The 15,028-nt window shown below is 39.3% G+C and overlaps 1 protein-coding gene across 1 annotated transcript in view; it reads left to right on the top strand.

Annotated features, from left to right (window-relative positions):
* The window catches only part of SREK1IP1 (SREK1 interacting protein 1), a 52,851-nt gene extending 38,710 nt beyond the window's left edge, over window positions 1–14,141 (top strand). Inside the window, exons 4-5 of the mRNA XM_075589994.1 lie at window positions 4,529–4,601; window positions 13,376–14,141. Coding sequence (XP_075446109.1) covers window positions 4,529–4,601; window positions 13,376–13,568 — 266 coding nt within the window. The 3' untranslated portion in view covers window positions 13,569–14,141. The remainder of the gene's footprint in view (window positions 1–4,528; window positions 4,602–13,375) is intronic.
* The last annotated feature ends 887 nt before the right edge of the window (window positions 14,142–15,028 follow it).

Here is a 15,028-nt window from a genome sequence, read left to right as displayed (position 1 = left end):
ATGTAATTTCAACATCCACCATTGCGATATGTTAATTGGACTGACTAGGTTGACTATCCCTTGTAGAGATGGGCGAATGTTCTGACAAGAAAATTACTTATTCAAGAGATGGATTCGGATTGTCGATTTCAACCACGAGTACACACGTGAATAATACCAACACCAGTTGTTATTAGTAAATATAATTTATTGGTCACTTAGCTTTGCCATAAGATGCTGAATTTATCCAATCAGGATGCCAGCTTTCATAGACATTTTAGTAAGAACCAAAAAGTTAAGCCAATACTCACCTAGGCCATAAGAAACACAATAAAACTCCATTCTCATTACAGCTAACTTTTTACCAAAGTTCAAATGTACTGCGAAAATTGCATTTTTACACGTGTACAATTTAAGAACAACTCCATATTCTTCCTTTGCGTTGTCTCCTTTATAATCTTTGGTCATAGGAAGCAGCAGTGTTGCAGCAGCTTGGTGTTCAAAGCTTTTCTGCTATTTAGAGATCTCTCTCTAACTGTGTATCTCCTGTTGCTGATAAAGTAAAGGATATGATACAATCTTACTGTTGAACGTTCTTTAATTCGTTAAAATAAAGTTGAGACTGTTCCTTACTACAGTTCCGAGTGCATATATACCTCCCCAAAGACACCTTTGTACAACACGTGGTGAGACACTTGTGCACAGAAAGCACACCTGAGAAACCTGAAATATATGCTAATTTCAGTCATTTAAATACACTTTGCTGCAAGAATTTCCCATTTATTTAGATCAAAGTTTCGGTCCCAATCTTAGACTTTTATACTCTTGAGAGAGGTCCAAGATTAGGATTGAAACGTCGATCTAAATAAATTGGAAATTCTTGCTGTTAAGTCTACGAGAGTGCTCTCCTTTGTCCTTCCATTTTCTTCTACGTTGGCTGAGGTTTCTTTGCAGGAGAAAAGCACCTGTGGGAGTATAAAGAACTGCATCAGTGCGCCTTCACGATCGTTTCTTTTGTCAAGAAGTTAACTTGCAATTGCCATGGTCTTCTTTCCTATGTATTTTGAAAATGTCCTTTTGAGAACGTATGAGGCTAAAATGTTGTCTCAGATTTTCTTGTATTGGTGTCTGATTTGGTGAGTTCATCCTGGTCTGAAGGATCTCTCGGCTTTCCTCAACATATTTGATATTGGGTGTAACTTTGTAATTTTTTGTCAGTGCTATGACTTTTACAGTGTTTCTAATGCAATCTGATTCTAATGTTAAGCTTACTCTACTTGACTTCCCATTGTCTTGAAATATTAAGTGTGATTCTGTTCATATTTTCTTTGAATGAATTACTTTTTGTCTCGCTTTTTAGTCACTCACTTCTTATGTACATGTTTCGGTTTCCAACCTCAAGACCTGAGGTCTTAAATCTGTTCTGTCCTTACATCTGTAGCAGCTCCTTAACTCTGTTTTTACTCTCAACGTAGACTATCCTTTTAAGCCTCCTCTGGAACCTTCTCCATAATTTAGTTACCTCCAACTCTTTCTAAACCAGAAGACTCCCTCCCCATAATATTTATTTTTGATCCTTCACAGTAACTGCTTTATCTCTTTCCTAATGGCTGTCCACTCTATTGTAACATTAAATAGTTCTTCTGAGAATGTCAGTTTGTCAAGGTAACCCAAATTCATCCCTAAGTGAAGCTACAGTTGTTCTTCATAAGCTCTCTTTGTTGTTGGGATGTATGCTAATCTTTCATGCCTGCTGCTTCACATTTGGTCACCATAGCAGCCAGACACTCAAGCTAAATGCTTTGCTATCTACCATGAGTTTTCTTTTCCCCTCATGTAAACGAAATTATTTTAGCATTTTGTGTAAAAAAGGAAAATTCCAAAATAGGTAGAATGATACTACCTATTGGATTATTTAAAACCAGAGACAGAACATGAAACAAAGACAGATCTCCGTGCACATCCAGTGAAACTTATACACTGTACATTTAAATGTTGGTTAAAAGCTCACTCCATAGCATCTCCCACTCTCAGGGGAACTTGCTTGCTTGCAGTTTGATTGTGACAAATCTAATACAGAATGGTTTTCCTGGTAATGTACAGGTTAATTAAAGCTTCAATCAGACTTAGAACTATGCAACTAATTTTGACAGATTTATTATAAATTATTCTTGCTGGTAATGCACAGGTTATTAAGAATTTATATTAGTGTTAGGGACCCTTGAGATGTGGTCTGCCGTGTAGTGGCTCAGGGGCTTACAACACTTTGGCCAAAATGTTAAACTAAAAGACCATTTTATTTAATAGATATCTATACATATATATTTAGGCACTGTACCGTGTATAGGTTTCACTGGATGTGCACTGAGCTCTGTCTGTGTTTCATGTTCTGTCTCTGGTTTTAAATATATATCGCAATGCTCAGTAGCACTCCTCTGTGACCCTTATATGCTTATATATATGTTTTGGTTATTTTGGGGGTTCAATATGAGCTAGCAGGTGTCTTGTATGTTTTACCTATTGGATTAACAATAGTGTACAGTGTACACTGCTTAGAACCTCAAAGGGTTTTTCTTTGGGTATACTTATGTAATGAGGAGAAAGCAGACCACCAAGCCCATTGAAACTCTATGAGATTTTTTTCCCATGAATGCCTCTCTCTCTCTAGGCCAGGAGTAGACAAAAATATAAAATACTAAGGAGCTTGGATTTTTGCTGTAGTCCTTATCTATATAACCTACAGATAAGACTCTGAGGAAGGTCCCAGAGTGGTCATTTTTATTGGATTACAGTGTTTTTGACCATGAATGCTGTGTCTTACTCTACAAACTCTGGTTGAGTAAAGTATTTGCTATATAAATATATGCATCAAATGTTACTTCACACCATTCCTGATCTTCTAGTTTATGGGGAGAGCCTTGTTTATTTTGATTAGTCAATGGAAACAACATAGAGATTAGTTTGACATTCCCTGGTGCAACAATCATTTAATTGCAAAATGGTTATCACGTGACACCCTATAGAAAAGAGAAGGACAACGTTGCTGCGTGGTAATTACAATAATCTGTTATTTTGGCATGTGTATACATTCCACAGAAAAGGTAAATGTGCATTTCTTAGTATTCGTCTGCTTCGTTTGTATTTTTCAGCTTTTTAAAGTTATCAATTTCACTATGGTATCAAATGTTATGCCTGAGATTGATTGATTATATTGAATATATATATATATATATATATATATATATATATATATATATATATATAATTTGATATTTGCACTAAAGCCAATTAATCAAGGTTAGATTGACAGATCAAGCTATAAGATCTATTCCAATTCTTTGTTTTCTGCTACATGACTGTTAGTTAAAGTGTGTGTGTGTGTGTGTGTGTGTGTGTGTGTGTGTGTGTGTGTGTGTGTGTGTGTGTGTGTGTGTGTGTGTGTGTGTGTGTGTGTGTGTGTGTGTGTGTGTGTGTGTGTGTGTGTGTGATCTATTTACTTTAGGAAATACCTTGTTTTGAAAATCACATTTTTTTAACAAGTGTATTACAAATAAAAATGCCAATTTTAACAGACACTTGCAAACAAAACACAATTGGGACCGAAAAATTTGACATTAATCAATAAGTGGCTCAGTGAGTAACGACACTGACTGGCACTGAGAGTTTGAAGCAGGGGAGCCTGGTTCAATTCCCCGTGTTGGCTCCTTGTGACCTTGGGCAAGTCACTTTATCTCCCTGTGCCTCAGGCACCAAAACTATAGATTGTAAGCTCCACGGGGCAGGGACCTGTGCCTGCAAAATGACTCTGTAAAGCGCTGCGTACAACTAGCAGCGCTATACAAGAACATGCTATTATTATTATTAATGAGATAAATCGATGTGATTAATTTTACGGTAGACTAATCCTTACTTCTTAACACTTTTAAAAAAAAATCAAAGGACAAAAATGTATTTTTCTTTATTTACTGATACAATCAATAGATTGGTAATCATAGGATAAACAGGATAGTTTGTGAGAATTGCTAAGAGGGGATGGGACGCTATAGAAGCTGGCTTTTCTGTTCTTGTTTACTCAGTCTTCTGCCACAAAGCACCCTCTAGTGCTGGAAGACACTTTACAGACCATTAATCAGCCTGGAACGGCCTTGTGGCAGGATACTGCATGTTAAATATTGCCCCAAGACTGCTGACATTTTGTGTGTGCAAGCTTTGAAAGCAGCCGTCCACAAGGATCACCAATACTGTTTTAACATCTTATACATAATCTTTTCCAACACTATTTTCATTTTTTAAATCCGTTGCTCCGTTCAGGACATATAAGCGTGTGCAATATTAAGTGTACACAAGGTTAACATGGAGTTCTCCCCAGTGCAGTCTAAAGTTTACCATGGTAACCTCAGACGGTAGAGATTGCTGCTTTAGGTTTCTGCAATAGAAGAAAAGCAAAATCTTTACTGTTGACATATTGAAGTGCTTAAAATGTAGCTGCTGTTTTGACAACAATCTGCTAATATTTCTGCCACTTAATATACACTTTACATTTCAACAGCTGTGACGGAGGTGGGAAAGAAGAAGCAGAAGCGAAAAAAAGATAAATCAAAATCCAGGAAACAAGGAAAAAGGTAGTTTTTGAAAATCGTTGACGTAGGTTTTTATTTTTATTATTTTTTTTAAGTGGTATTAGCAATTCTGTTTTTGAAACACTGTTATGATTGGTTTTTTTTTCCTATTTGGTTAATGTATAACTTTTATTATGGTACATATCTCGGAGAGCAGGGGATCCCCAGAGCTGAAATTAACCCGGTTCTGCTCCAGACACCCCATGCTTCCTACCTACAGTAGGTGGGGAAATTAAGCACACCATATATACACAAAAAAGTTTGCTCACAATTGGCAAGTGCATGCATCATAAATAGTATATAAAAAAAAGATACTTCACCAAAATGAAATGGCCAGGGAGATACCACTCTACAGGTAGATGGAAAAAAATAAAAAGGTATTTAATCCATATCCACAGGTATTCAACATTTTCGGAGCCATCTCGAGGTCCCTTCATCACCTCCCTGATTTATTTATTTTTCAAACTGCCTGCGTTTTTTTAACGTTTTTCTCTGATTTCCCTAAAACGTATTTGGTGTGTTTGCTTCTGCAGGTGAAAAATACTTTGCTTTATGTAACAGCTTGTCCAATTCCAGAAACAGAACCTTTATAAGGAAGCAAAAAAATTAGAAATTCAAACACGGGAGAAGAAGTGGCTCAGTGAGTAAAGATCCTGACTCTACAAACAATGACACAGAGTTTGAATCAGGGGAACCTTGTTCAATTCCTGGTTTCGGCTCCTTGTGACCTTGGGCAAGTCACTTTTATCTCCCATAGATTGTGCAGGGACTCTGTCTATTAAAATTCCTATGTTCTGCGTACCATTGAGTCCCATTTGGAGAAAAGTGCATATGGAAAAAGGTTTTGTGTCCATTTGGGGTTTTTTTTACCACTCAATCCGTAGGATTGGTTTTATGCAGTGATCAAAGTGGCTTAAACAGTGTTTATTAAACACTGCAAAATGAAGACTCCTCTGGCACATGGATCAAAGGGAAAAAGGAGGAGAAGCAAACAGAGAAAAACAATAGTGTGATATTGTTTAAAAATTTTCACTTGTAATAACCGAAATACAAATGCATATAAAAATCTGAGTGTTCTGTAACCATAAACTTGTGGTGTTTCCTCAGTTTAGGTACTCTATTTCAGTGTATCTTCGAATAGTTTTGTCTTCTTTGAGAGCCTTACAAAAAAAAAATATAAAAAACATAGCATAATACCGGTTTTATAAAGAAATTAGAATAAGAGGCAGTAATAGCACTCGCAAACATATGTCTTGAGCTTGGGTCGACCAAGCAATCTGAGTCCTCTCTAGCGGCTCTGGTCACGTCCAGGACATAGCATGAGCGCGTCGATGCTCTAGAGGTCAGAGTCTCGTGTGTAGTTGTTGCTATGGACCCTCATTGAAGCTGATCATCAATAACTGGAGTCTAGGTTATTTTGCAGGAATGTGTAATTTATTGATACTTACAAACACGTGCAGGAAGAATCAATTGTCATACAAGACTGGAGCTGGTTCTGAAGAAAGGCATTCTCTTCAGTTTTTATTCAATTTTTGCTATACATCACATGTCACATCAGAACCATTAGTCACCTAATATACAGACATATTTAACCCATTCATCACATGCAATTAAAGCCGGGCATACGGTGGGTTCCGTTCTAAGGGCCCGCCGTATAGTGAAAATCGCCGGAAAGCAGCGATTTTCAGCTATGCGCATGCGCAACCCGGCATTTCCCCCCTTGTGCGCGCGGGACCGAAGTTATCAGCGGTTCGCCGAGAAGCAGGGCCCTGCTGTATTACATTACAAGCAATTCTGCCCCCCCCCCCTCCCTATCAGCAAAAAGAACCTCATAGTCCAGATTTTCCATATCAGTTTAATGAATGCCGAACAGCTACGGAAGCCTCAATAGTCCAACCCTACGCATTTCACATTTAGGCTTCCTAAGAGGTATTGTTTGGTATCATGTCTCATGCCCTTAAATACAGGTTTAGGCTATGTTCCAGGAAAATACATAATTTTAAGTATGGGAATTTTAGATTTAACAGTTTGATTACTCTTGTAGTCACCAGATTTTAGAATCATCAACTACAGAGTAGTTTTCTATTAGGTGTTAAAATGAAACAGAAAAAATACCACTTCAAACGGCAGGTGATTAGCTTATTGTTTTAGGATACTTCTATATGAATCAATTCAAGAAGGGGAAATAACAAAGGGCTCTACAAATCCATGTATGTGTACTTAATTGAGAGAACATATATATTTTCCTCTTTTCTCTCTAGAGGAAATAGAAGTATAATTGCCTATCCTATATACAGGCATACCCCGGTTTAAGGACACTCACTTTAAGTACACTCGCGAGTAAGTACATATCGCTCAATAGGAAAATGGCAGCTCATGCATGCGCCTGTCAGCACGTCCTGAACAGCAATACTGGCTCCCTACCTGTACCGAAGCTGTGCGCAAGCGGGGAGACTATAGAGCCTGTTACAAATGTGTTATTTACATCAGTTATGCATGTATATGAAGATTGCAGTACAGTACATGCATCGATAAGTGGGGAAAAGTACATTTAAGTACATTTTCGCTTTACATTCATTCTCCGGTCCCATTGCGTACGTTAATGCGGGATATGCCTGTAATTGCAAAATGTTCATATGCTGATAGCATTATGATGAATAATAGCATTAGGATTATTATTTAGGATTTTGATCTTATGGGATCTAGGAGGGATCACTAAGCAGTTGTATCTACCTGTGAAATTGATTGATAGAAGAAGAATTTGATGAGAGATTCTCAGGTAATTGGGAGGGAGAGACTATTTCTTTGGGATCTTTTATGTAGGGGAAATAATTAAATGTATGTTGTTATAAATAGATCCAAGTTTGATATTCATCTACCCACTATATTTACAAATAAATTGTTTTAGAAATAATCTTATAGCTGAAGATAATTTTATAGTTATGGAAGAAAAGCTCATTCAGTAGAGAGATGTTTTCAGCTGCAACACATTCTCTCAATATATTTATAACACCTTTCCATATATGGCTTGTTATTTTCTTAGGGTAATAACTTATAATTGTCTTACACAAGACCATCAACTGTCTGTTTTCCCATTTATGAGAGCATGAGAGTTGAAACTCGTTTTTTCCTTAAAAAAAAAAAAAATATCCCAAAATAAATTTTGGCAAAAGGGAAGATCATGAATTATATTATGTTATAGTACAAGTTGTTTTCACAGTTTCCTCAGGATCTCCTATTCTTACATATATGTAACTGCTCACACGATCTTACAATCTGTTGTTGGTGCCTGAGGCACATGGAGATATAGTGACTTGCCAAGTCAAGGAGCTGTCACAAGGAGCTGACACCAGAAATTGAACCAGATTCCCATGATTCAAACTCTGTGTCCTTATTTGCAGAGTCTAGGTCTTTACTCACTGAGCCACTTCTTCTCCCATGTCTGAATTTCTCAATTTTCTTAATTGTGAGGGGACCTGGAAACTCCTACTTCTGTCTCCGGCAGCAGGACTTAGAAAAGTTTGGAATCTTCAGATTTTCGTCTTTTTCTTTTTAATGTGTGTGTACTGGACTTGCATACTTGTACTGTATGTATGCAAGTTTGTTTTTATTGAACATGGAACTTATTTTTACATATACCAATTTTGTACATATAGTGACCCACTAGTCGAATATTTTTCTTCTCATTATTACACAAATAGAATTTTGAACATTGGTGCTCTTTTCTCTTTTATAACACTCTTTATTAAACACTGGGTCAGAGCACCATGGACTGCATTTAGAAAGATTTGATGCTGCAAAAATACAAATGGTAAGTGACTTTTCAAAAAATAAATAGTTGGTTCTTTAAAAGAACCAGTAATATAAAATACAGCCAGTTAACATATGTAATAAGAATATACATTAATTTGTACTGTTATAATATACTTTTTACAGTGATATTCAGAAAAGAGCTAGCTATATCAATAGGTCATCAGATAGTATAGCGTTTTACACTTTACTATGCTTTTTTGCCCTAGTACTGCACTCTATCAACTTTTGGATTGACGAAGCACAGTATTAAGGAAATGGGTGCAGGGTGCATTGTAATAGTAATCTGTCCAATGGCCTGCTGAAAAACACATGGACTTGCGGTCTGTAGTTTTTTCTTGACAATGAACAGATGAAAGCAATCAGTTCATCGTGTTCGAAACACCATTTATTTCTGGGCAAATTACAAAAAAGTTGTGTGTGCTGAGCACGCGCATTTAAGTGAAACTTCTTTGTCCTTGGTCACTGTTTTGTCACAGATATTGTATTTGTGATGGTGATATTTTTAATTAAAATTCAAAACACGTCAGTGGCAAAACGCAAAGAAGTTTGATTTAGAGCGCGCGTGCTCGGCACACACCTGTTTTAGTTATACTAACTGTGTGTGTGTGTGTGTGTGTGTGTGTGTGTGTGTGTGTGTGTGTGTGTGTGTGTGTGTGTGTGTGTGTGTGTGTGTGTGTGTGTGTGTGTGTGTGTGTGTGTGTGTGTGTGTGTGTGTGTGTGTGTGTGTGTGTGTGTGTGTGTGTGTGTGTGTGTGTGTGTGTGTGACCCCGACAGCCACTGCTCATGTGCGACGAGCCCGGCATAGTATTTTTTTGTGCATGTGTGACTGCAACGCACTACGGCACATGCCTTTTAGTACCATGACATCACTCGCGTTACGGTTTTTCGTGGCAAGGATTTTTTCCAATGAAAACCCTGTAGGCACCACCAAAGAAGTTTCACTTCAACATTTCAGGCCACGAGTGGCCTTCAGCTAACAGAGTGAAAAAATGTTTTAATACAGCAACCAACTGTTTTAAATATACTGGCAAGCACCTTTGTTCAGCCCCCGGAAGTGACATCCTCCTGGTGGTCTTCCTGTGATTCACGTTCCATGTTCTGGTATTGGTGAAGACAGCACACAGCCAAAGCCATGCATTCCCCCGAATTGGCTGATAGAATGCAAGGAAGACCTCAATACAATCTCTATATACAGTCATTCCTCGTCAATGTACTTCACAATTGCACCAAATGGACATTAGAAAATGGCTCAAATAAAATGTAACAAATCACCAGAATAATAATAAAAACCAGTGAAAAGAATGAGTTTAAAATTGATACACATTATGACTTTTAAGATGAATGGTTGGTAGCTATAGTTATATTAATATAATGGCAATTGGTATTAGTGTGCAGTACTCTGTTTTAATTGTATACCATACCTGCCATAACAAATATCGCTATTTCTGAGTAATGCATTCAGGTATTCTGGTACATAACCACTCAGATTCATGGAATATACAGTACAGTACATGTATTGGAAACAAAAATAAGTGAACATGATGTTACTATATGGATAAAGAGTAAAAATGTATAAATATAGAAATACTTCTCCCAGCACCAGGATTGATGAAGAAGACTGCACTGCATAATTGTGTGTGTATATAATTGTGTGTGTGTCTAATATTTATATATATATATATTATATATATAATATATATATATATATATATATATATATATATAAAAGAGTAACCCCGCATCTACTGTTAAATATGATTGGTCACCCTAAGCCGGTATATTAAGGTATAATAACCATGTCCGGCGGTGCTCACAGGAAATGGATAATAGGACAAAAACAGGAAAAAGTCCCGTAGAGACACTCAAATGTACCAAATATGAGAATAAACAATTTATTAAGCTGACACTAATACATAAAAGAAAACAGTACAGAATAGTTAAAATGAGGCATGGACCCCTGACACGAGCACTGCAGAGAACACTTGTATATAAGGAGGGTGGTCATCAATCCTATAAAATGGCAAAACATATTTACCTACATCCACCAACAATAAAGGTAGCTAATATGTAAGCATGTATATCACAATATGTACACAACAAGAAACATAAGAGTGCTAGAGTGAATATATCTAACTTAGCACATCAATCAAGAGCCATGATCTTTCAAGTCTTACTGCTAAAATAATACTCAGAGAATAAAGACAGCCTGTGAGAAACAACTCCCAGAGTGTGTGGTAAGTTATTACTCTAGATCTCCAGGCATGCACAAGAAGCAATAAATCTCTGAATAAGCAGCTGGCCACATAGGATGTGTGCATGAACATAACCCAAAGCATGGAGTGTTAAGTGTTTATGTATCCGTCCAAGAGCTTGCTTGCTGTAGATAGTGGTGGGTGATGTGATTGCAGGGAAAAATCAAACAGGTGTTGCTGCAGTATAGGTACGTGTACTGGTAAGAGGAATATTCCAGGGGTCCTGCCTAGCGCTCCCACTCCATGCTTTGGGTTGTGTTCATGCACACACATCCTATGTGGCCAGCTGCTTATTCAGAGATGTATTGCTAACTAATTCAAAGCACAGCATTAAAGTATACTCTGCAAAGTTCTGAACATGAGATCAAGCATTGAAGTGGAAACTGCCCAACAGGTAACAGCATTCATCACAGAGGCAGAAGAGGGGGTCATGCAAGCCACCCCGATGTACGAAGAAGCAGTGACTTGTTGCATTGTATTTGAGCCGTATTCCAATGTCTGTCTGGTGTGATTGTGAAGTACATAAACAAGAATTGACTGTGTATAGAGATTGTATTGAAGTCTTCAGTCGATCCTGTGGAATGCATGATGTCACCATGCGGCTACGTGCTGACGTCACCATTAACAGAACAAGGAACTAAAGAAGTGAAAGAAGACAAGGATTATGTCACTTCCATGGCAGAGCGATGGCGCTCGCCATAATATTTAAAACGGACAGTGGTTACATTTAGTTTAACCGACTTACCTGAAGAAAGGCCTCTTGTGGCCTGAAATGTTGTCATTTGCTGCATGCTCCCAGAAATAAATGGTGTTTTTAACACGGTCAACCGATTTGCTTTCGTTGGCTCCTTGTAAGGAAATCTACAGACCCTGCACCCATATGAATGACCGCTGCTTTTTTTTTTTTTTGAAGTGAAACTTCTTTAGTGGCACCTCTGATGGGATAAAACTGGATAGATGGGGGGGCGAAATGTGAAACGGAAGTGACGTCATGTAATGGACGCCGCTCCGCTCACACGCCCCCCCCTGTCGCCGCCGGCGCCGCTCCTAATCGCCGCCGCACCCCTCACCCTCCCACACACCCACACCTAGTTGCTCACATGCGGCGGCGATAGCCGCCGCTCCTAACTGCCACGGCGCCGCTGTTCCGCCGCCATGCCGCGCGCCACGCATGCGCAGAAGCGGCTGGCAGCGGCGCCTGGGAATAGGGTGGTTTGAGCGCGCCGCCGGGGGGGGTGGGGAAGGGGGGAGCTTGAGCGCGCCGTCGGGTTGTGGGGAAGGGGGGAGCTTGAGCGCGCCGCCGGGTTGTGGGGAAGGGGGGAGCTTGAGCGCGCCGCCGGGGGGTGGGGAAGGGGGAGCTTGAGCGCGCCGCCGGGGGGTGGGGGGGGTATCTGCTCAGAAGACTCAGACTGAGCCCCCCGGGTCCGCAGCTCCGTCGGGGGTGGGGGGAGTCAGGAGAGAGGGGGCAGGACACAGACAGAGAGACATACGGTACACACAGAGAGATACACATACACTGACAGACACACACACACTGACAGACACGCACACACTGACATACACACATTGACTGACACATACACACAATGACACACACACACTTACTCTGACGCACACACACACACTGACTGACACACACACACACACACACACACACACACACACTTACTCTGACGCACGCACACACTCTGATGCACGCGCACACACTGACACACGCACGCACACGCACACTCTGACACACACTGACACACGCACGCACACCCCAGTGATGTACCGAACACCGCCCCTGAATGATGTGCCTATTCCTTCCCCCCCACTGTGAGCTCCCCCACCCGCTCAACATTCATGATGCTGGTACTGCTGCCAATAAACACATACACACACACACTGACGCATGCACACTTTGACGCACGCACACTTTGACGCACGCGCACGCACACTGACTGTCACACATACGCACACACACTGACTGACACACATACGCACGCACACTGACTGACACACATACACTCACTGACCGACACAGAGACATTCACACACACACACACACACACACACACACACACACACACACACACACACACACACACACTCTGACCGGTACAGATACATACACTGACCGGCACAGATACATACACTGACTGACACACACACACAAACAAACACATACATACTCACTGACTGACACACTGACACATGTGTGCCGAGCACGCGCGTTATAAGTCAATTTCTGTGACAAAAGTCAAAGAAGTTTCACTTACTATGCGCGTGCACAGCACACACAGCTTTTTTATGTATTTCACTCTGATGCTTGACAGAGTTGCTACACTGAAGAGAGCATACCTCTAGTGAATTATTTTGTCTTTTGTATAATTGTTTGCTTTCTGCTGAAAAACATACTTCAGTAATAGAGAGAGACATTATTGGAGAATAAATGGTTGTGTATGTTTATCGTCAATTTTTACCCGTGGTAGTTGATGAACTGCGAGATGATACATGAAGGAACATCCGTTTGTACAATAAGATCATTTTCAGAGGGGTTTACAATTCCTCTCCAAAATAGTGTGGCATTATTTGAAAAACCTGGGTCAAGGGAAACTGAGACTTTAACATGCAGATTAGCTGCAGTACATATGATTTTGCTAAAATGTACATCTGCTTTTGTAATACTTGTGTAAAATACTTTTTATTGCATAATGTATTTAATTTTAGGTCACATTCATCAAGTGAATCTGGAGATGACCCCAAAGCGAAGAAAAGAAAATCCCAAAGGAAAGAAAAAAAAATAAAAAGCAAATCAAAAAAAGGAAAACATCATAAGAAAGACAAGAAGAAAGGGAAACGAGAGAGACATTCTTCCTCATCCTCTTCTTCCAGCAGCTCTGAATCTTCCAGCAGTGACTGACTGTTACTCTACCTGGAACAGTGTGCAAAATAAGTCTCTGCTTGTGCTCATTTATAATGAAGGCAAATAAAATCTAACCTGCTGTGTGAAATTGATCAAAATGTATGTAATATTACAAAGGCAAAATAAGTTCCCCTTAGAACAAAATGTGGCAAATATTCACTCCAAAAACTACAGGTTAAAACACCTGTCCCATTTACTTGATTACATTACATTATCAACATTTACCTTTACTTCTAGCTGATGGCAAATGTTGTACAATCACTGACATACAGTATTTGCTATGACCCTAGTAGAATGGCTTAATGCCTAAACATTTTTTATACTGTAAAACCTAAGTGCTCCAAGTGCTTTAATGTTGTTTGATCTTTAACGTTTCTTGCTGAACGGGACTAAGGATGTACCGTATTGTTCCCTATCCTTTCTCTTCTGATTAGTGCTCATTTTATCTTGTATTGCATAATAAACTATGCTAGTTCATCCTTATGATTTGATATTAAGCAAAGTGGGAGCTTTATTTGTATTACTCATTAGAAACAGAACTGTAGGTAATAAAGCTCAGAGATTTAAGAATGCTGATGCAGACCAAAAATGTTCATTTTGTTTTTCTCATACTACTTAGAAATACAGTGATAAAGGTAAAAGAAGCTCCTGTATTTCATAAGTAAGTTTGGACCAATGTTACAATACCTTGAAGATGCCGGGGGGGAGGGGGGCGGTCATTCTGATCAGATTTACATGTAATGAGAAGCAGAGGCCTTGAACTAAAGAGTTTTTCTACAGTGGAGGAGGGGGGGGGGCTCAGCTCCAGTCCTCAAGACCCCCCCTCCCCCCCTCCCCTAACAGGTCATGTTTTCAGGATATCCCTGCTTCAGCACAGGTTGCTCAATCAGAGGCTCAGTTGACGTTGGGGAGGGGGGGGTGGCTTGAGGACTGGAGTTCAGCACCCCTGGTGTAGTCTACTGTTTTTTGTGGTAGTAACATACAAGGTTTGCTCTTTCAAACCGCTTCCCATTACTCGAAATTCTGGTTCTAGACTTAATTGACAATCCTATAATCATCCTGATTTTTTTAGGGTCCTTGTGGTGAAAGGGTTAAAGTAGACATCTCAGTTTGTATATACTGTTAACAGAAAGGGTTGTTCATTATAAAATATCGTCCCTGCTTTGGTTTCTTTTGATAATGCACAAGAATATGAGATGTACAAAAAAAAAATTATGCCTGATATTTTCATACAGATATTTTTATTAAAAGGATATTCAGTCTGCAGAACACATTTGTGCATTACTTTTACAATGGGGAATGTATTATAGCTGTAATAGGTGGTAATTGGTGCATCTCTATCCTGTAGATGCACACAAGTCATTCCACAATGCCTAGTATCATTTTCTACAAATTTCATTCACTGTATTTTTCACTTTAACATCCTTGTGATAAATTTAGTCTGGAATGCTTTTGTT

The sequence above is a fragment of the Ascaphus truei genome, chromosome 1 (assembly GCF_040206685.1).
Source record: "Ascaphus truei isolate aAscTru1 chromosome 1, aAscTru1.hap1, whole genome shotgun sequence".
In the NCBI taxonomy this organism is placed as follows: Eukaryota; Metazoa; Chordata; class Amphibia; order Anura; family Ascaphidae; genus Ascaphus; species Ascaphus truei.
Note: the sequence above shows the minus strand (reverse complement) of the source record. Positions and strands in the feature narration are given on the sequence as shown.